Source organism: Impatiens glandulifera, chromosome 1, assembly GCF_907164915.1.
Source record: "Impatiens glandulifera chromosome 1, dImpGla2.1, whole genome shotgun sequence".
Taxonomy (NCBI): Eukaryota; Viridiplantae; Streptophyta; class Magnoliopsida; order Ericales; family Balsaminaceae; genus Impatiens; species Impatiens glandulifera.
The window spans coordinates 64,965,158-64,987,792 of NC_061862.1; the positions used below are offsets into that span (position 1 = coordinate 64,965,158).

The following is a 22,635-nucleotide window of genomic DNA, read 5'->3' on the forward strand; positions in this document are numbered from 1 at the left end:
TACAACTATTGACACTTTTATGGTTTGTATGTTAAATATAATTAATCTCATCATAAAGGCGAATCAAATGAGAGACATATATATAGGATATTGTCTAAAGGTGAATCAAATGAGAGACATATATATAGGATATTGTTGCCATGGAGCAGAACCGCTTGTTGGACTATAAATGTATAATAATTCTTTTTTTATCTTTTTAATGTTTTTTCTATATATAATTGTTTGGATAACACTATACAATATATTTTTAATTGCAAGATGTTATTAGAATCCTCCTTCATTATATATCAGCGATTATGAATTCAAGTAAGTTTTCTTTTCATCATATTAAAATTTATATTATCACATCTCTATTTTATATGTATTATATATTTTTATGCATTGGTTTATTTTTAGATGCATGATATAATTTTTTATTTTTGTTATGTATTATAGATTTAAAAATTTTATAAGTATTTAAATTTAAATAATTCAATTTAGTTTAGAAATAAATAAACTTATATCCTTAGTTTTAGTTTAATTTTGTAAATATTAATAGAATTTATATTTGATTTATTAAAATCTTATTTTACATTTTCTATATTTAATTATAAATAATTTAAATTTTAAATAAACAAATTTAAATCAAAACTATTAATTTATTTAATTTTATTTTTAGCGTATAATTATTATTTTTTATATAAATTTATATTCTCATTAAATTTTAATTTTGCATTAAACATTTTTTTTTTAAAATTTAAATTTGTTTTTAACTTATAAAAAATACATGTTTACTATTTAATCTAATATTATATAAATTTTGCATTTTTTTAATTAAATTTAAATTTACATTTAACATATTTTGTATTAAATTTTATTTCGTTTTAAACTTATATATTTCTTATGAATATATTTTTATTAAATAATTTTAAATTTTGAATTAAACTTATTTTTACCATTAATTCATAAAAAAATTTATATTATATATATGTTTCATTAAACTTATAAAATTATATTTTTTTCAATTTAATCTAATATAATTTAAATTTTATTAAACTTATTTATATTAAATTTAAATTATCATTAAACCTATTTAAAAAAAATCATTATATTTTATTTAAATTTACTTATTTATTTCTTATATTAAAAATAATATATATTTTTTAAATAATCTTATAATTTTTATAAATAATTTAAAATTTTGACTTAAATTTGAATTTATTATTAATTCATAAATAAATTTTATATTTTAAATTAAATTTATTTAATTAAATTTAAATTTTCATTAAACTTATTAAAATTGTATTTTTCTATTAAATATAATATATTTTAAATTTGTATTAACTTTTTATAATTTTTTTATAATCTAATATAATTTAAATTTAAAATTAGTATTAAACTTATTAAAAATAAATTTTGTATTGTATTTTATTTAGTATTTTACTTATATATTTTTTATATTAAGAATATTACTTGTATTTTAAATATTATTATAATGTTTATCAATAATTTTAAATTTTAAATTAAACTTATATTATATTTTAATTCATAAAATATTTTTATATTTTTACAAAACTAAAATTTGTAAAATTTTATTAATGTTTTTTTATGTAATCAAATATCATTTAAATTTTCATTAAAAAAAGAGTTTTATTAAATTTAAAAATATATTTTGAATTAAATTTTAATTTGTTTTTTATTTATATATTTTTATATTAAGAATATTATTTATTTTTTAAAATATTTTTATAATATACATAAATTATTTTAAAACTTTTTTATTAAACTATATTTATAATTAATTCATAAATTAAATGTATTTTCATTAAATTTAAATTTGCATTAAACTTATTAAAATTTCATTTTTTTTATTTAATCTAGTATAATTTAAATTTTGTATAAAACTTACTTTCATTCAATTCAAAGGATCAAGCTTATTAAAAAAAATTGTATTAAATTTTATTTAAATTTTTACTTATTTCTTATATTAAGAATATTATTTACTTTTAAATATTCATACTATGTTTATAAATAATTTTAAATTAAACTTATATTTATCATTAAATCATAAACAAACTTTTATATTTTGCATTAAACTTATAAATGTTGTATTATTTCTATTTTCATGTAATATAATTTAAATTTTTCAATAAACTCATTTTCACTAAATTTAAATTTATATTAAATTTATTAAACACATATTTTGCATTAAAGTTTATTTATTTTTTTTACTTATATATTTCTTATATTATGAATATTGTTTATTTTTGATAAACAAACTTATATATTTTATATATTTTATTAAATAAAAATTTTGTTTTCAGAATTAGAACACGTTGTCATTTTGTGCTTGACAACCAAAATGAGATCTTTAAGAAATCTCCAAGAACATTGTGTAAGTAGAAGTAAAGGAATTTTCGAATTACAATAATAGTGAAGGTCTAAAGGAATTTTCGAATTACAATAATAGTGAAGGTCTGAGAATGCACATACCACATCCCGGGTGGATTTAAATAATTTAAGAAGCGATAATCTAGTTAGATCAATACCAAGGTGAAGTGTGTTGTCCGGAATATCCGGTTACGAACTACTCATGAAGATCAAGGTAAGGTTTATATCTGAAAAAGTAAAAATTTGAATAGAAAGAGAAAAAGAAATTATATTTTTTTTAATTTGTAAGTTTTTCCAAATTTAGAGAGATTCCAATTGTGTTAATGTCATCAAAAAATGTATTGAATTGAATTGACGGATAAAAATTATTGATTGATTGTTTTTTCTATGAACTAATCAACCGTTACTTTTGATAGTAACTTCTACAAAGTCATTAATGATCCTATAAATTCCTTATTTGGATCGGAGCTTGGTCATCATCTTCTACCTACTAGTACTCATGTCCCATCTCATCTTTTTGTCAATAAAATTTTATGAAGTTATTTCTTGACATCCATGCATTTGATTATCAGGGATTAGATTTTCTTAGAGATTTTCGCTCTGCTGATCAGAATAGACTAGCAACCAGCACCAAACATTCCAGTTATTGGCTATTTATCGAATGTTAATGGACCTTTGAAACCATAATTGAATGGTAAACTCTCTATATTAAGGTTTCTGCATTCGCTCAAGTTATTTTCTATATGGTAAAGTAGACCTAATTATAATTTGAATTTTTTTTTCTAGTTTCTGATTTTGTTTGAATTTGATAAATTGTTTTGAAAAATTTATCACGATATTGTTTCACACTGAATATTAGTGTGATGAAAAAATGAGCAGTTTGTTTCTCGTTGTGTTTTAGGACTTCCCTCGTTAAAGGGTTTTAGTAAATTTTATACATCAATTTGTTAATAGCAGTCAAGCTAGTGTTCCTTTTTATATTTTCATCATTTGCCTCTTCTAGTTTTAGGTTGTCAATAGGTGATAAATGACACAATATACGTGACCATAGCAACATGCATCATGGGCTAGACACTTTTTTGCCGATAAAAGAAAAAAAATTCATTAATGCATAGGTTGCACTCCATATTCTCTATGAAATCTAAATTTTGAAAATATTGATACATTTCATTTTAGTTTCTAGGATAATGTGTCATGGTCAATCTAAACTACGGTTCTTTCTAGGTTTTATATTTTACAATTAATATGTATTTTCATTATTTGCAAATTCATATGTAGTATGTTATTTGTTAGCTAAAATTGATTCATATGTAGTATATTATTTATTAGGTAAAATTGATTAATATGTCAGAGCTAGAGGCCCTCACCTTGAGAGATTCTTTGAATTGGAGGGATATTGGAATAACTCTCAAATTATTTAGAGAGTTGGTCCTATTCTGGTGACAACACATAATCGATCCTGATGATCCCAATTCTTTGGATGTCTTTGGAGAGGCAATAAAGTTGGTTCTATTCTGGTGACAACACATAATCGATCCTGGTGATCCCAATTCTTTGGATGTCTTTGGAGAGGTAATATGGTGCTAGTGGTTGGACTTCTGAATTTGAGCGGGTAGAACAATTTACTGAAATTGAATTATGTAAGCTGCAAGCACGAGAAAAACTAAATGCAGAAAACTTGTAAAACATCTGGTGAATGAACACTTTTGGGGGTTGGTATGTTAAACCCACTTGAATCTTCAAACAGTCTTCAGTTTCAAGCTGGATATCGAATTCAGCCGCCTTTCTCATCCCCTTACATCCTGGTCTTCCACATCTCTTGTTCAAACATGCGGGAATTGCTAAAACAGCTGCTGTTACAAACAGAACACACAGACCTAGATATCCGTAAATCAAAGGAGTTGCTGAAATCTCATGTTTGACCGAGATAACGATAATCGGAATGATTTGGAACAGGGTGCACCGGTGAAAAAGGGGTCAAAACCGAGAGTTAAAACTCTCGGTTTTGACCCTATAACTTTCGGTGAAGACACCTTACCGAAGGTTTTAGTTACCCTCGCCATCCCTCGGTATTGACTCTCTCGGGACTTCCAAAAGAGAAAAACCGAGAGTTATATGAAAACTTTCGGGTTTTTCTCTTTGTGGAAAAACCGAGGGTTTTACAAGACCTTTCGGTTTTTCTCTTTGTGGAAAAACCGAGGGTTTTACAAAGACCTTTCGGTTTTCCTCTTTTGTGGAAAAACCGAGGGTTTTATAAAGACTTTCGGTTTTCCTCTTTTTACAAATAACTTTCGGTTTTTCTCTGTGTGGAAAAACCGAGGGTTTTGTCTGCTCTTGGAGATATGGAAGCTCTATGTGTGTGTGAGAGTGTGTGAGAGAGAAAGAGAAAAAGAGAGAAAGAGAGAGAACAATTCATTAAACACCAACACGATTCACATATCTCCTTCCTTCCTCGCCGTTTCTGTAATCTCTATCGCCTCCTTAGAGAGACGGGTCGCCTCCTTAGAGAGACGGGTCATACACGTATACGAGATCGGGTTTGATTGATTTGGGGTAATTTTGATTTTATATATTATTTAAATTAAATAATTATTATTTTAGCATAAAGACGTATGTATAAATATTTATTTGAATTCTTTATTATGCTAAAATAATAATTAATTTTTTTATTTAAATATTAAAGATTTTATACATATAATTTTCTGACTTTTCAAACACATATTGACAATCTATATATATCTAACAACGCTTAATTTAAAATGTTGGAGGTGTAATACACGCTCTCTCCACAATCATTAACAAATAAGGTAATTTCTCTTTCCTAATAATTATTTATCTTAATTATTTTCTCTCTCCAAATAATTATATATATAAATATATATAAATTTCTTTCCTAATATATATATATTTCTTTCCCTTAATTTAATTATTTAGTATTTTTTACTCTCTCTTACCATATAAATATTTATATTTTTTTCGCATTAATAATATAAAATATTTTTTATCAATAATTTTATATTAAAATATATAATATTACATAACATATTTATTTTTATATTTAATAATAACAATATAAATATATATATATATATAATAATAATGTTTAAAATCAACATGCACCACATTAATCAATCGTCATTAGATATATAATCACATTATCAAATATTTTATCTCTCCTCTCTCTCCTTCTCTTTATTTTATAATTTCTCTTTGCTAATAATTATTTATCTTAATTATTTTCTCTCTCCTAATATATATATATATAAGTTTTTTTTAATATATATATATATATATATATATATATATATATATTTTCTCCCTTAATTTAATTATTAAGTATTTTTTACTCTCTCTTACCATATAAATATTTATATTTTTTCACTAATATTATAAAATATTTTTTTTATCAATAATGTTATATTAAAATATATAATATTATATAACATATTTATTTATATATATATATATATAAATATAAAGCACCACATTAATCCATATATAATTCATATCATTAAATATTTTCTCACTCCTCTCTCTTTCTCTTCATTTCTTAATTAAATTTTAGTTTTCCATTATTATATATATTATATATAATATATATATTTCATTATAAAATATTATCTAAAACATTATCTATATTAATATTAATTCAAGATATAAACAAAAAAATTGGTTATAAATGAATCTAACTTCATAATTTTTATATTTATTTTATTTATATATAAATATAAACAATTTTTTTTATATTTTTATAAATGCACCTACATTCATAATTTTATATTTATTGGTTACCTTATATATATATATATATATTATATTAGTTTTCATCATTAATTTTATATAAATACATTTTATCTTTTATCATACATTTTTTCACTCATCATATATATAATAATATAAATAATTTTTATGTTAATATAAAAATTAACTAATTAGTAATAAATATTAAATACAAAATATATATGCATATACAAAATAATAAAATTATTTCAACAATCATAAGTGGTCTAGCGGTTTAAATGTTCATATTTCATGCGGAAGATCAGGGTTCGAATCCCAGAAATGCAAAATTTTAAACAAATTATAGGCATATGAAAGTGTGATGTTGGAATTAGTGGTTGGATTGTCGAGCATTTAAATGTATGAGGTCACGAGATGGAGGTTGGGTGGTCGGTGGTTTGTCGAGTATGATATTGGAAATAGTGATTGGTATGACGAGCATTTGAAATTGTGAGGTCATGAAATGGAGGTCGGGTGGTGGGTGGGTTGGGTGGTGGGTGGTTTGTCGAGTGTGAGATCGGAATTAGTGGTTGGTTTGGCAAGCATTTGAAAGTGTAAGGTCACGAGATAGAGGTCGGGTGGTGAGTGGTTTGTCGAGTGTGAGGTTGGAATTAATGGTTGGTTTGAAGAGAATTTGAAAGTGTGAGGTCACGAGATAGAAGTCGGGTGGTGGGTGGTTTGTCGAGTGTGATGTCGGAATTAGTGGTTGGATTGTCGAGCATTTGAAAGTGTGAGGTCACAAGATGAATGTCGGGTGGTGGGTGGTTTGTCGAGTGTGATGTCGGAATTAGTGGTTGGGTTGGCGAGCATTTGAAAGTGTGAGGTCACAAGATGAAGGTCGGGTGGTGGGTGGTTTGTCGAGTGTGAGGTCAGAATTATTGGGTGATGGGTGGTTTGTCGAGTGTGATGTCGGAATTAGTGGTTGGGTTGGCAAGCATTTGAAAGTGTGAGGTCACAAGATGAAGGTCGGGTGGTGGATTGTTTGTCGAGTGTGAAGTTGGAATTATTGGGTGGTGGGTGGTTTGTCGAGTGTGAAGTCGGAATTATTGGGTGGTGGGTGGTTTGTCGAGTGTGATGTCGGAATTAGTGGTTGGGTTGACAAGCATTTGAAAGTATGAGGTCACAAGATGAAGGTCGGGTGGTGGGTGGTTTGTCGAGTGTGAAGTCGGAATTATTGGTTGGTTTGACGAGCATTTAAAAGTGTGAGATCACGAGATAGAGGTCGGGTGGTGGTTAACTAATTGTTAATAAATATTAAATACAAAATATATATGCATACACAAAATAATAAAATTATTTCAACAATCATATGTAATCTAGCGGTTTAAGTATTCACATTTCATGTGGAAGACCAAGTTTCGAATCTCAAAACATGCAAATTTATATTTTCAACGATATATTCTTGACTATAATATTATGTGGCGCAACTTTTAACCAAATAATAAGCATCTGAAAGTGTGAGGTCGGAATTAGTGGTTGGTTTGGTGAGCATTTGAAAGTTTGAGGTCACGAGATGGAGGTCGGGTGGTGGGTTGTTTGTCGAATGTGAGGTCGGAATTAAAGGTTGGTGTGGTGATAAATTGAATGTGTGAGGTCACGAGATGGAGGTCGGGTGGTGGGTAGTTTGTCGAGTGTAAGGTTGGAATTAATGGTTGGTTTGACGAGCATTTGAAAGTGTGAGGTCACAAGATGATGGTCAATTGAGGGGTTAAGTGGGTATCGAACGGATAAAATATAAGTTAATATTAAGTTTAAAATGAAACTTAATTTTATCTAAAATATTTATAAATAAATAATATTTTATATATATTCTAATCCGTGCAAATGCACGGGATTCATGCTAGTTGGGTTAAAGATAAAAGATAAGTTAGTGAAGACCCAATACTCTAGAGAAGTGAATCAAGTCCAACATAATTCATTAGCCCACTAAGTCTAAATATATAATGAAATTTTATGTGATAAAAATTAATTTATTGAAAAAAAAGAACAATCTAAAAAAAATAAAATAATAAGTATCCTCCATCGATATAACCTATGTATAAGAAAACATCCAAATTTATTATTCCAACATATTTTATTTTGTAAACACTCCTTTAATAAGATTTCTCTTTTCAAAGTTAACAATACTAATTTATACAGAATAAATCTACTAATTTAAGTGATAAAATAGTGATTTATAAAATATCAAAAGTCACCCCTCAATGCTTTAAATTTGAGTGAATATTTTAACAAAAAAATAAATAACATGAAAATATGAACAATGTGATTAGTTTGTAATCAAAACTAACTTAGTATAAACTTGATTAAAAGATAGTTATTGCATACCAACATTAATAAGTGTTAGAAATATTGTCTTAATTAAATTACAGAAATATATATAAAATGATCTATAAATAAATGAAATAAATAAAATATATGAAGAACGAAATCACCGATTGAAATGTTGATTCGAGGCATGTGTTTAACACATTTCCCTTAAAACAGTTACACCGTCTTCCGTTTGTATTTACCGTTGAAAATTACGATAAAAGTGATTAGGTTCACTAAGGATATGAATTGCACTACACAAAATGTCATGTTGTTATCAAATGATATATTAATATTATTAATTGAAAGACTTTAAGTCTACAAGTGAATATGTTTACACTTGAAAGTGCAATCTACGTATGGAAATCTTCTAAGAAAATTATGATGGATAGATTAAACGTTATAATCTATAATTTTGACTTATGTCGAAAAATAAAATATTTTTATGCAAAATATATAATCGTTTACACGATGGTAGAATAATTCAAAGACATTTTGTCTACTAATTAGCCTAGTAAACAATATTTTCATAAAAAAATGTTTAAATGATAAGCATGTAACTTCAAATTTTACATTTTATTTTTATTTTATTAAGCTTTACATTTATCTCAAATTTGATTATCACGAATCACAGAAAGAAATCGTATAATAGAAACATTCTTCAACTAATTTAGTAATTAAAATATTAATATATATCAAAAAATCAAAAATATGTTAAACGGATAAAAAAAACGTATAATAATGTCAAAGATATATTAGACGGAGCAAAAAATAAATTAAATGGACAAAAAAATTTAAATGTTTCACAAGTATGTTAAACAGACCAAAACGTATTAAACATGTCAAAAACGTATAAAATGTGTCAAAAGTGTCAAGACATGTTAAATGCGTCGTTAAACATGTCAAAACATGTAAAATGTGCCAAAAATATGTTAATATGCCAAAAACGTATTAAAACTTGTCAAATGTGTTAAACGTGCCAAAAACGTATTAAATGTGTCAAAACGTGTTAGAATATCAAAAACGTGTTAAACGTGCAAAAAACGTGAAAAACGTGTTAAACGTGTCAAAAACGTGAAAACCATGTTAAACGTGTGAAAAAAGTATTAAACATGTCAAAAACGTGTTAAACATGTCAAAACGTGTGAAAAACATGTTAAACGTATTAAAAATGTCAAAAACGTGTTAAATGTGTCTAAAATGTGAAAAACATGTTAAACGTGTGAAAATGTGTTTTTAGTGAGAAAACGTGTTAAACATGTCAAAAACGTGTTAAACGTGTAAAAACGTATTAAACATGTCAAAAACGTGTTAAACGTGCCAAAAACGTGAAAACATATTTAATAAATTAACATTTTGAACCGATATTTTATTTTTGAATTTAGGAAGTTAAAATGTCGAACCAATATTTTTATTTTTAATATATTAAGTTAACACGTTGAATTGATATATTTTTAATGAAAATCGAACTTAAAAAAATCTCTTATTACATTGAGTTATTTTAATTAGTTTTGTCAAATTAATCTTTTAATAAAATAGATAATATATATTAAAATTATTTTTATTATATTTTATTTTACAAACATAGAAATAGAAATTAAGATTGAATTACAATTTTATAATTTTTCCAAACATAGAAATTTAGATTGAATTACAATTTTATAATTTTTTCAAACATAAAAATTGAATGGTAATTCAATGCCAATTCACATGGAATTGGAATTGAGATTCCAATGCCAATTCCACTAATCCAAACATACAATGATATTTCAAAAACAAAAGATTACAACTAGTACAAGTTCACCTTAAATGCACCTGTGGATAGTGCTCTAAAGTGACATGAAAATAATTAAGTGATGATGATTAAAATTATAATAATGTAATAAAGAATATATTTTTTAAATCTAAACAAAGAAGTATTTTGATTCAATTATGTTTATTTATAAAATAATATTTATTTAATTATATATATATATATATGTATTATGTTTAAATATTTTTCAAAAATTTATCATATAATATATAATAATAAAACAATTTAAAATTTGATACAACAAATTTTTAAAATATTTTAATTATATTTTTTTGTATTATTTTTCATTATATAAAAAAATAAAATTATACCTATATATATTAAATTATTAATATTATATAACTTAATCTAAAAAATTGAAATTATAATAAAAACTCATATATAATATTTTGTATCAATTTAATAAAATGTTAAGTTTTAAATTTTAAATTTGACTGAATGAGATTAAGGAAAGATATTGGAGAAAGATTCTCAAACAACTTTTTGGAACAAAAATTTCCCAAAAATCAAGACAATTAAAAGAAATTCTTAACAGAAAATTCCTAAAATTAAAAAATAAATCTAAACCCAAAAACCAAGACAATTAAAAGAAAATCTTAATAGAAAATTCCTAAAATTAAAAATAAATCTAAATCCAAAAACCAAGACAATTAAAAGAAAATCTTAACAGAAAATTCTAAAATTAAAAAATAAATCTAAACCCAAAAACCAAGACAATTAAAAGAAAATCCTAACAGAAAATTCCTTAAATTAAAAAGTAAATCTAAACCCAAAAGCTAAGACAATTAAAACCTAAATCCTAAGGAAATCTAAACCTATCTATAAGATAACTCTCTCCTTCTCTGCTCTGCACCGTATGTATATAGCCGTCTTCATTGGGATCGCTTGGCAACCAACAGCCGACTTCGTCGACCGACCGACGATCCAAGTTCCGGGAAATCGCCGAGGATCTATTCCTCTTCTCCATCATCATTACGGTTGGGGATGAAGAAGGTCATTCGTTAGTCTGTGTTTGATTGTTTCAGTTTCTTTGTTTATTTGTTGTAAGTTTGGCAAATGATGTTCCTTGCATACCGTGTTCACCTGGAACCCTGGAGAAAGCGGGGTTTTGGGAAAACAGAGGGGATTGTTTCAGAAACAGGGTGGGCTTCTAAAGGTGATGCGAATGAAGCTGGGGCGAATGAGGAGAATGCTAGGACTTATAATAAAAATCTACGAAAGAGATTGTTGAAGAAGAAGGGTACTCCTTATAGGCCGAAGAGAACTGTGAAGGGATATGTTTTCGCATTGTTTAATGAGAATCTGAAACCGGGTCCTACTTCTGAGAGGAATTTCGGATTGTTTAAGGCTGATGGAAGTACTGCTTATGATATTGGGTTTAGGGGTCTTGTACCCTCTTCGGGTTCATCATTTAAGATTAAGGTTAGTATTTATTGTTCTTTAATCATTAACTTGTGTTTTTTCTATTATATACTTATCAATGTTTTCTTCTCCAATGTAGAATTTCAGGTTTGGCGGTTGGACAAACATGGCGGCATGTGCTATGGCCACTCTGTTTCTCAATAATTTCGGTTAGAATCAATAATACATTGTAATTTTTATTTGTTCATTTTAAATAAAGCTCTCAAACTCATTCATGAACAGAGAAGACGAGAAGGGTTCACTGTCAAACTAGAAGAAGTAGAGGATTGGCTGTATGAAGATGGGGAAGATGAGATTAACGGAGTATACGTTGATAAACTTGATGAACTCAAGAAGGTACTATTTTCAATACTCTCTATCTTCTGAATTTGAAGGAATTTCTGTTGGCCTAACTTCAAAAACCAAATTTGTAGCAAGGTGATCCTATAGAAGAGCGCCACATGGTACATACAGAGAGGGGTTCAGTGATAGACCAGCTTGTGTATTGCATCAATAGCTACAGAGAGGCTGCAATGTCAACTGATCCCAAGTTCGATCATATTGAATTATCGGAGAAGGAAAAGGTACGATACACAATTGGTTTTCTTATACAAAATGTATTAAGAGTTTTTTTCGCATATAATCTCTCTGTTTTACCTATATTAGTAACACCTTGTTTGGAAGAAGACCTCTAAAACATCATTGTGTTATTTTAGTCTAATTTATTTAAAATCTCTGATCAGAAGACCCGGATTTGTTTTCAAACAAGAAGTCAGATTAAGTTCTTAAATTTTCCATATGATGAGTTAGTGTTTATCACTTAATATGATGTTTGTTATGTATTTTTTAAATTTGGATAATGATCCATAAAAATCTATATTTCATTAAATTCACAATGATCTCTATATCAAATGAAGCTAAAATTCATATTTTAATCCAGTTCTTGATTTAAAAAATAATCTTAACACCAAATCAAAAAGAAAATTACACTATAATCTCGATAGTGATCTAGAAAATAATCTCGATAGTGATCCAGAAAATGATATTACCAATTGACAATTTTTCAATTGAATGAAAGATTACAACAACATACCTGTTTCTTTCTTTCAAATAGTTTGGAAAATTATATTTTTGATTTAATTATTAAAGTTTATCTAAACTTACTTTCATTCTTAAGTGTTGAATATTGTATTTTTAGGTACTGAATGAGTGTGTGAAAGCTGAAGGCTGAATCAGTGTGTGGAAGCAGCTGTATGATTTGTATGATTCCTTCGTTATACCGTTTATTAGTTTAAGTAAGTTATTTTCATCATATTTAATTTATATTAACATATTTCTATTATCGAGCATGGGTTTGTTTTTAAATGAATGAGTATTTTTTTATGATTTAAAAAATTATTAGAATTCGAATTTAAATAATTCATGTTTATTTGAAAATAAATAAACATATATCTTATACTAAGTTTAACTTTGTAAATGTTAAAAATATTATTAAATTTATTAAAATATTATTTTTTATATAAATATAATTTCTTATTAAATATTTTTTTTATTAAATGTAAATTTGTATTCAACTCATACAAAAGACATGTTTTTTATTTAATTTGAATTTAACTGACTTTTATTAAACTAGCATTTAGCCCGTGCATTTGCACGATTAATAATTTAAAAAACCGTGAAAAAAATTACGGATAACATCTCTAGCATTTTTAATTTTATTTTTAACCGTTTTAAATTTAAAGACAAGTCAACCCACAATCCGACCGAAGTATCCAAATTAACCACAGCTCTCGACCCGACAATCCGGACACTTTATAAATTAAGCATCATTATATATATATATAGATTAGTTAGTTAAAAAGTTGAACTTATATTAATATTAAAACGTCACGCGTTTATCAAATTTGGTGTTGAATTTAAAATATAAAGTCTTTGTGGCCTAGTTGGTTAAAGAGTTATACTTGTTTTTTAGGTTGCAAATTCGAAACATACCTCTAGCATTTTTAATTTTATTTTTAACCGCTTTAAATTTAAAGGCGGGTCAACCCACAATCCAACCCAAGTATCGAAATTAACCACAGCTCTCGACCCGGCAATCCGGACACTTTAAAAATTAAGCATCATTATATATATATATAGATTTTTAAGTTACATTTAACATATTTTGTATTAAATTTTATTAATTCATAAATAAATTTTATATTTTACATTAAATATATTTAATTAAATTTATTTATGTATTAAACATATTAAAATTGCATTTTTTCTATAAATATAATATAATTTATATTAAGCTTTTTATAATTATATTTTTTTCTTTTTAATATAATATAATTTAAATTTAATATTTGTATTAAACTTATTAAAAATAAATTTTATATTTTATTTAATTTAGTTTTTTTTCTTATTTATTTCTTATATTAAGAATATTGATTGTTTTTTAAATATCTTATAATGTTTATAAATAATTTTAAATTTTAAATTAAAATTTTTTTAAAAATATTTTTTAATGTTTAAAAATATTTTTTAATTTTCAATTAAAGTTATTTTAAATCATTAATTCAAAAAAAACACTTTTATATTTTTATAAAATTAATTTTTCTTTTATTAAATTTATTAAAATTACATTTTTTTATTATTTAATCAAATATAATTTTAATTTATTTTAAATTAAATTTAAATTTTGTATTAAACTGATTTTCATTAAATTTTAATTATATTTTGTTTAGATTTTTACTTATATATTTATTATATTATATAAGAATATTATTTATTTTTAAAATATTCTTATAATATTTATAAATAATTTTTAATTAAACTTATATTTATTATTAATTCATAAACAAATTTTTATATTTTGCATTATTATTAATCATATTAAAATTGCATTTATTTTCATTTAATCTTATATAATTTAAATTTTGTATTAAACTTACTTTTATAAAATTTAAATTTAGATTAAGCTTATTAAAAATATATGTTGTATTAAATTATATTTAGATTTTTACATATATATTTCTTATATTAAAAATATTATTTATTCTTAAATATTCTTATTTGTTTATCATTAATTCATAAACAAATTTTTCTATTTTGCATTAAACTATATAAATATTGTATTATTTCTATTTATTCTAATATAATTTAAATTTTGCATGAAATCTATTTTCAATAAATTTAAATTTGTATTAAATCTATTCAAAACGTATTTTTGTATTAAAGTTTTTAGTTTTTTACTTATATATTTTTTATATTAAGAATATAAATTATTTTTCTAAATATTATTTTAATGTTTATAAATAATTTAAAATTACTTATATTTATCACTAATTCTTAAACTAACTTGTATAGTTTTGTATATTTTTATTAAATTTAAATTTTGCATTAGTATTAAATAAAAAAGCAATATTTGAGAAAAGATTAGAATTCGAACACACTGCTATTTTGTGCTTGATTATGCGAAAAATTCATGACTACTAAAAGAAGATTTTTCGGAAATCTCTAAGAACATTGTGTAAGTAGTGGTACGAGGAATTTTTGCATAACAATAATAGTGAAGGTCTCAGAATGCACATACCACGTACCGGGTGAAACTATTTAAATAAATTCAAGAAACGGTAATCTAGTTGGATCAATACTAAGGTGAAGTGTGTGGCTCGAAATGTCTGGTTATGAACTACTAATGTAGATCAATGTAAAATTTGTCGTCTAAAATTTTGAGTAAAAATTTAAACATAAAGAGAAGAAAATATAAGTTTTTTAATTTTCAGGGTTCTTTGAAAGAGATTACAGCTATATAATGTCATCAAAGAATGTATTGGATCGATTGACAGGTAAAAATTATTGATTTATTATTTTTTCTATGAACTAATCAACCGTTACTTCTGATGGTAATTTCTACCAAGCCAATAATGATCCTCTAAATTTCTTATTTGATCATCATCTTCTACCTACTACTACCCATGTTTCATCTTATCATTATGTCTATAATCTTGTGTCAATAAACATTTTTGAAGTTATTTCTTGACACTTATGCATTTGATAATCAGGGATTAAAATTCCTTAGAGAGTTTTAGCTCTACAGCAACCGACACCAAACACCAAACGTTCAAGTTATTGGCTATATATCGAATGTTAATGGACATTTGAAAACACAATTGAATGGTAAGCTTTCCATATGAAGGCTTCTGTATTCTCAATTTTTTTTATATAAGGTAAAGTAGACTTAATTAAAATTTTAAATTTGTTTTCAAGTTTTTGATTTTGTTCGAATTTGATAATTTGTTTTGATACATTTCTCACAATATTGTTTTACACTTTTGAATATTAGTGTGATGAAAAAGTGAAAATTTTCTTTCTTATTGTGTTTCAGGACTGCCTTACTTCAAAGGGTTTTTAATAAATCTTCTTCATGAATTTGCTATTAGTAGTGAGTTCATTTTCATCATTTGCCTCTTCTAGTTTTAGGCTTTGCACACGGTGACAAACAACACAGTATACGTGCTCATAGAAACATGAATCATGGGCTATACACTTCTTTATCAATAAAAGCAAAGAATTCATTAATGCACAGGTTATTCCATATTCTCTATGAAATCTAAATTTTGAAATTATTAATATATTTCTTTTTAGTTTCTACTTTTAGCATACAAGCATAATGTGTCATGGTTCATCCAAACTATAGTTCTATCTAGGTTTTATATTTTACAATTTCTATGTATTTTCATTATTTGCAAATTCATATGTAGTATGTTACTTATAAGGTAATATTGATGGAGATGTCAAATCTAGATACTCTCACCTTGAGATATTCCATGAATTGGAGGGATATTGAAATAACTCTTAAATTATTTAGAGAGTTGGCCCTAAGGCAGCTAATGGTTGACCTTACAAATTTGTTCAACACAAAATAGATCATGGTAATCCAAATTCTTTGGTTGTCTTTGGAGAGGCAATCTGGTGCTAGTGGTTGGACTTCTGGATTTGAGCGGGAAGAGCAATTTACTGAAATTGAATGATGTAAGCTTAACTTGGTTATGTGATGCTCTCTCTATATTTCTAGAGTTTTAATTATTTTAATTTTATAATTCTTTTGGAACTTGTTTCAAAAGCACTAGAAAATTTTAATGCGAGAAACGTGTAAAATATCTAGTGGAATGAACTAAACTGATCTCTCTATTATTGCATTGACATTCTTTTTTTTTTATATTTATATTCTATTGAATGGTTATAACTTTTTTTTTTTATATTTATATTCTATTGAATGGTTGTAACTTTTTGTATATATTTAGTTCCTCTTTTTAATATACAACTATTGACACCTTTATGTTTTATATGTTAGACAAGATTAATCTGTAATCATGAAGGTGAATCAAATGAGAGACATAAATATATCGGATATTGCTGCCATGGAGTAGAGACGCTTATTGATCCATACATGTATTATAATTCTATTTATATACTTATTGTGTTTATTATATATAATTGTTTAATTAACACTATACAATATATTTTAATTGCAGGATTTCTTCCTTGTATATCACCGTTTATGAGTTCAAGTAAGTTATTTTCATCCTACTTAAATTTATTATCATATTTCTATTTTAGAGCATTATAGGTTTGTTTTTGAAAGTATTTTTTTATGCATTATAGTTTTTAAAAATTATCAGAAGTCGAATTTAAATAATCCATGTTTATTTGAAAATAAATTAAACATATATCATATACTAAGTTTAACTTTGTAAATGTTAAAAATATAATTAAATTTTTTAAAATTTTATTTTTATATAAATATAATTTCTTATTAAATTTATTTTTTTATTAAATTTATTTTTATTAAATTTAAATTTGTATTCAACTCATATGTTTTCTATTTAATTTGCATTTAACTTACTTTTATTAAATTTTAAATTTACATTTAACATATTTTGTATTAAATTTTATTTTGTTTTATACTTATATATTTGTTAAGAATATTATTTGTTATTATTAATATTCTAATAATATTTATAAATAATTTTAAATTTTGAATTAAACTTATTTTTATCATTAATTAATAAATCTATTTTTCATTAAATTTAAATTTGTATTAAACTTATGAAAATTACATTTATTTAATTTAATCTAATCTAATATAATTTTGAATTAAACTTATTTTTATTAAATTTAATTTAACATTAAACCTATTTAAAAAATATTTTGCATTCAATTTTATTTAGTTTTTTTACTTAAATATTTCTTTTATTAAAAATGATATTTATTTTTAAATTAATCTTATAATCGTTATAAATAATTTAAAATTTTGACTTAAATTTAAATTTATTATTAATTCATAAATAAATTTTATATTTTACATTAAATTTATTTAATTAAATTTATATATGTATTAAACATATTAAAATTACATTTTTTCTATAAATATAATATAATTTAAATTTATATTTATATTAAGCTTTTTAAAATTATATTTTTTTTCTGTTTAATATAATATAATATAATTTAAATTTAATATTTGTATTAAACTTATTAAAAATAAATTTTACATTTTATTTAATTTAGTTTTTTACTTATTTATTTCTTATATTAAGAATATTACTTGTTTTTTAAATATCTTATAATGTTTATTAATAATTTTAAATTTTAAATTAAAGTTTTTTTTAAAACATATTTTATAATGTTTATAAATAATTTTTAATTTTCAATAAAAGTTATTTTAATTCATTAATTCAATAAAACAATTTTATATTTTTACAAATTTAATTTTTCTTTTATTAAATTTATTAAAATTAATTTTTTTTTTCTATTTATTCAAATATAATTTTAATTGAATTTAAATTTAATTTAAAATTTTATTAAACTGATTTTCAATAAATTTGAATTTGTATTAAATTTTATAAAAAATATATTTTGAATTATATTTTGTTTAGTTTTTTACTTATATATTTAATATATTATATAAGAATATTATTTATTTTTAAAATATTCTTATAATTTTTATAAATAATTTTTAATTAAACTTATATTTATTATTAATTCATAAACAAATTTTAATATTTTGTATTATTATTAATCATATTAAAATTGTATTTTTTTCATTTAATCTAATATAGTTTAAATTTTTTTATTAAACTTACTTTTATAAAATTTAAATTTAGATTAAGCTTATTAAAAATATATTTGTATTAAATTATATTTAGATTTTTACATATATATTTCTTATATTAAGAATATTATTTATTCTTAAATATTCTTATTATGTTTATAAATAATTTTGAATTCAACTTATATTTCTCATTCATTCATAAATAATTTTTTCTATTTTGCATTAAACTATATAAATATTGTATTATTTCTATTTATTTTAATATAATTTAAATTTTGCATGAAATCTATTTTCATTCAATTTAAATTTGTATTAAATCTATTCAAAGCGTATTATTTAATTAAAGTTTTTAGTTTTTTACTTATACATTTATTATATTAAAAATATAAATTATTTTTCTAAATATTATTTTAATGTTTATAAATAACTTGAAATTACTTATATCTATCACTAATTCATAAACTAACTTGTATATTTTGTATATTCTTATTAAATTTAAATTTTGCATTAGTATTAAATAAATACCAATATTTAAGAGAAGATCAGAATTCAAACAACTGACATTTTGTGTTTGATTATGCGAAAAATTCAAGACAACTAAAAGAAGATTTTTCGGATATCTCTAAGAACATTGTGTAAGTAGAGGTATGAGGAATTTTTGCATTACAATAATAGTGAAGGTCTCAGAATTCACATACCACATACTAGGTGAAACTATTTAAATAAATTCAAGAAACGATAATCTAGTTGGATCAATACTAAGGTGAAGTGTGTGACTCGAAATGTCTCGTTACGAACTACTAATGAAGATCAAGTTAAAATTTGTTGTCTAAAATTTTGAATAAAAATTTGAATAAAAATTTGAACATAAAGAGAAGAAAATATAATTTTTTTAATTTATAAGTTCTTTCAAAGATATTACAGTTGTGATAATGTCATCAAAGAATGTATTGGAAGAGATTACAGCTGTGATAACGTCATCAAAGAATGTATTAGATCGATTGACAGGTACAAATTATTGATTGATTATTTTGTCTATGAACTAATCAAACATTACTTCTGATGGTAAATTCTACCAAGCCAATAATGATCCTCTAAATTTCTTATTTGATCATCATCTTCTACTTACTACTACCCATGTCTCATCTTATCATTCTGTCTATAATCTTTTATCAATAAACATTTTTAAGTTATTTCTTGACACTTATGCATTTGATTAGTAGGGATCAAAATTCCTTAGAGGGTTTTAGCTCTACTGATTAGAATAGACTAGAAACCGACACCAAACATTCAAGTTATTGGCTATATATCGAATGTTAAATGGACATTTAAAAACACAATTGAATTGTAAGCTTTTCATATAAAGGCTTCTGTATTCTCCATTTATTTGATATAAGGTAAAGTATACCTAATTAAAATTTTAAATTTTTTACAAGTTTCGGATTTTGTTCGAATTTGATAATTTGTTTTGATACATTTCTTACAATATTGTTTTACACTTTTGAATATTAGTGTGATGAAAAAGTGAATTGTTTCTTTCTTATTGTGTTTTAGGAGTGCCCTACTTCAAAGGGTTTTTAATAAATCTTCTACATCAAATTGCTATTAGACGTGAGTTCATTTTCATGATATGCCTCTTCTAGTTTTAGGCTTGGCACAAGGTGACAAACAACACAATATACGTGATTATAGCAACATGAATCATGGGCTATACACTTCTTTATCAATAAAAGAAAAAAATTCATTAATGCACAGGTTGTGCTCCATATTCTCTATGAAATCTAAATTTTGAAACTATTAATATATTTCCATTTAGTTTCTACTTTTAGCATACAAGCATAATGTGTGATGGTTCATCCAAACTATAGTTCTATCTAGGTTTTATATTTTACAATTTCTATGAATTTTCATTATTTGCAAATTCATATGTAGTATATTACTTATCAAGTAATATTGATGGAGATGTCAAAGCTAGATACCCTCCACTTGAGAGATTCCATGAATTGGAGGAATATTGGAATAACTCTCAAATTATTTAGAGAGTTGGCCCTAAGGTAGCTAATGTTTGACTTGACAAATTTGTTCAACACAAAATAGATCATGGTAATCTAAATTCTTTGGTTGTCTTTGGAGAGGCAATGTGGTGCTAGTGGTTGGACTTCTGGATTTGAGCGGGTAGAGCAATTTACTGAAATTGAATGATGTAAGTTTAACTTGATTATGTGATGCTCTCTCTATATTTATAAAGTTTTAATTATTTTAATTTTATAATTCTTTTGAAACTTGTTTCAAAAGCATTAGAAAATCTTAATGCGAAAAACGTGTAAAATATCTAGTGGAATGAACTAAACTGATCTCTCTATTATTGCATTGACATTATTTTTTTTATATTCAAATTCTATTGAATGGTTGTAACTTGTACATATTTAGTTCCTCTTTTTAATATACAAATATTGACACCTTTATGTTTTATATGTTACACAGGATTAATCTCAAATCATGAAGGTGAATCAATTGAGAGACATAAATATATCGGATATTGCTGTCATGGAGTAGAGGCGCCTATTGGTCCATACATGTATAATAATTCTATTTATATTTTTATTGTGTTTATTATATATAATTGTTTAATTAACACTATACAATATATTTTAATTGCAAGATTCCTTCCTTGTATATCATCGTTTATGAGTTCAAGTAAGTTATTTTCATCCTACATAAATTTATATTATCATATTTCAATTTTAGAGCATGATAGGTTTTTTTTGAAAGTCATTTTTTTATGCATTATAGATTTTAAAAATTATTAGAATTAGAATTTAAATAATCCATGTTTATTTGAAAATAAATAAACATATATCATATATTAAGTTTAACTTTGTAAATGTTAAAAATATAATTAAATTTTTAAAACTTTTATTTTTTATATAAATATAATTTATTATTAAATATAATTTTTTTATTAAATATATTTTTATTATATTTAAATTTGTATTCAACTCATATGTTTTCTATTTAATTTGCATTTAACTTATTTTTATTAAATTTTAAATTTATATTTAACATATTTTGTATTAAATTTTATTTCGTTTTATACTTATATATTTATAAATAATTTTAAATTTTGAATTAAACTTATTTTTATCATTAATTCATAAAACAACTTTTATATCTTGCATTAAATATATTTTTCATTAAATTTTAATTTGTATTAAACTTATGAAAATTACATTTATTTAATTTAATCTAATCTAATATAATTTTGAATTAAACTTATTTTTTATTAAATTTAATTTTATATTAAACCTATTTAAAACATATTTTGCATTCAATTTTATTTAGTTTTTTTACCTATATATTTATTTTATTAAAAATAATATTTATTTTTAAATTAATCTTATAATCGTTATAAATAATTTAAATTTTTTACTTAAATTTAAATTTATTATTAATTCATAAATAAATTTTATATTTTACATTAAATATATTTAATTAAATTTATATATGTATTAAACATATTAAAATTTTATTTTTTCTATAAATATAATATAATTTATATTTATATTTATATTAAGCTTTTTATAATTATATTTTTTTCTTTTTAATATAATATAATTTAAATTTAATATTTGTATTAAACTTATTAAAAATAAATTTTACATTTTATTTAATTTAGTTTTTTAGTTAATTATTTCTTAAATTAAGAATATTACTTGTTTTTTAAATATCTTATAATGTTTAAAAATAATTTTAAATTAAAGTTTTTTTTAAAATATTTTATATGTTTATAAATAATTTATAATTTTCAATAAAAGTTATTTTAAATCATTAATTAAAAAACACACTTTTATATTTTTATAAA

The 22,635-nt window shown here is 23.0% G+C and overlaps 1 protein-coding gene across 3 annotated transcripts in view; it reads left to right on the top strand.

Moving 5' to 3' along the window:
• The first annotated feature begins 11,152 nt into the window (after window positions 1–11,152).
• LOC124921266 (heat shock 70 kDa protein 14-like) overlaps window positions 11,153–22,635 on the top strand; it is a 60,457-nt gene continuing 48,974 nt past the window's right edge. The window contains exons 1-5 of one of the 3 annotated variants that reach the window (XM_047461897.1): window positions 11,476–11,692; window positions 11,772–11,841; window positions 11,915–12,028; window positions 12,106–12,255; window positions 12,870–12,931. In XM_047461897.1, the coding sequence (XP_047317853.1) occupies window positions 11,622–11,692; window positions 11,772–11,841; window positions 11,915–12,028; window positions 12,106–12,255; window positions 12,870–12,902 (438 nt within the window). In that variant the 5' untranslated portion in view covers window positions 11,476–11,621 and the 3' untranslated portion in view covers window positions 12,903–12,931. Of the gene's footprint in view, window positions 11,693–11,771; window positions 11,842–11,914; window positions 12,029–12,105; window positions 12,256–12,869; window positions 12,974–22,635 lie in introns of those variants that run through there. The other 2 variants (XM_047461896.1, XR_007097656.1) reach the window with 2 other exon arrangements.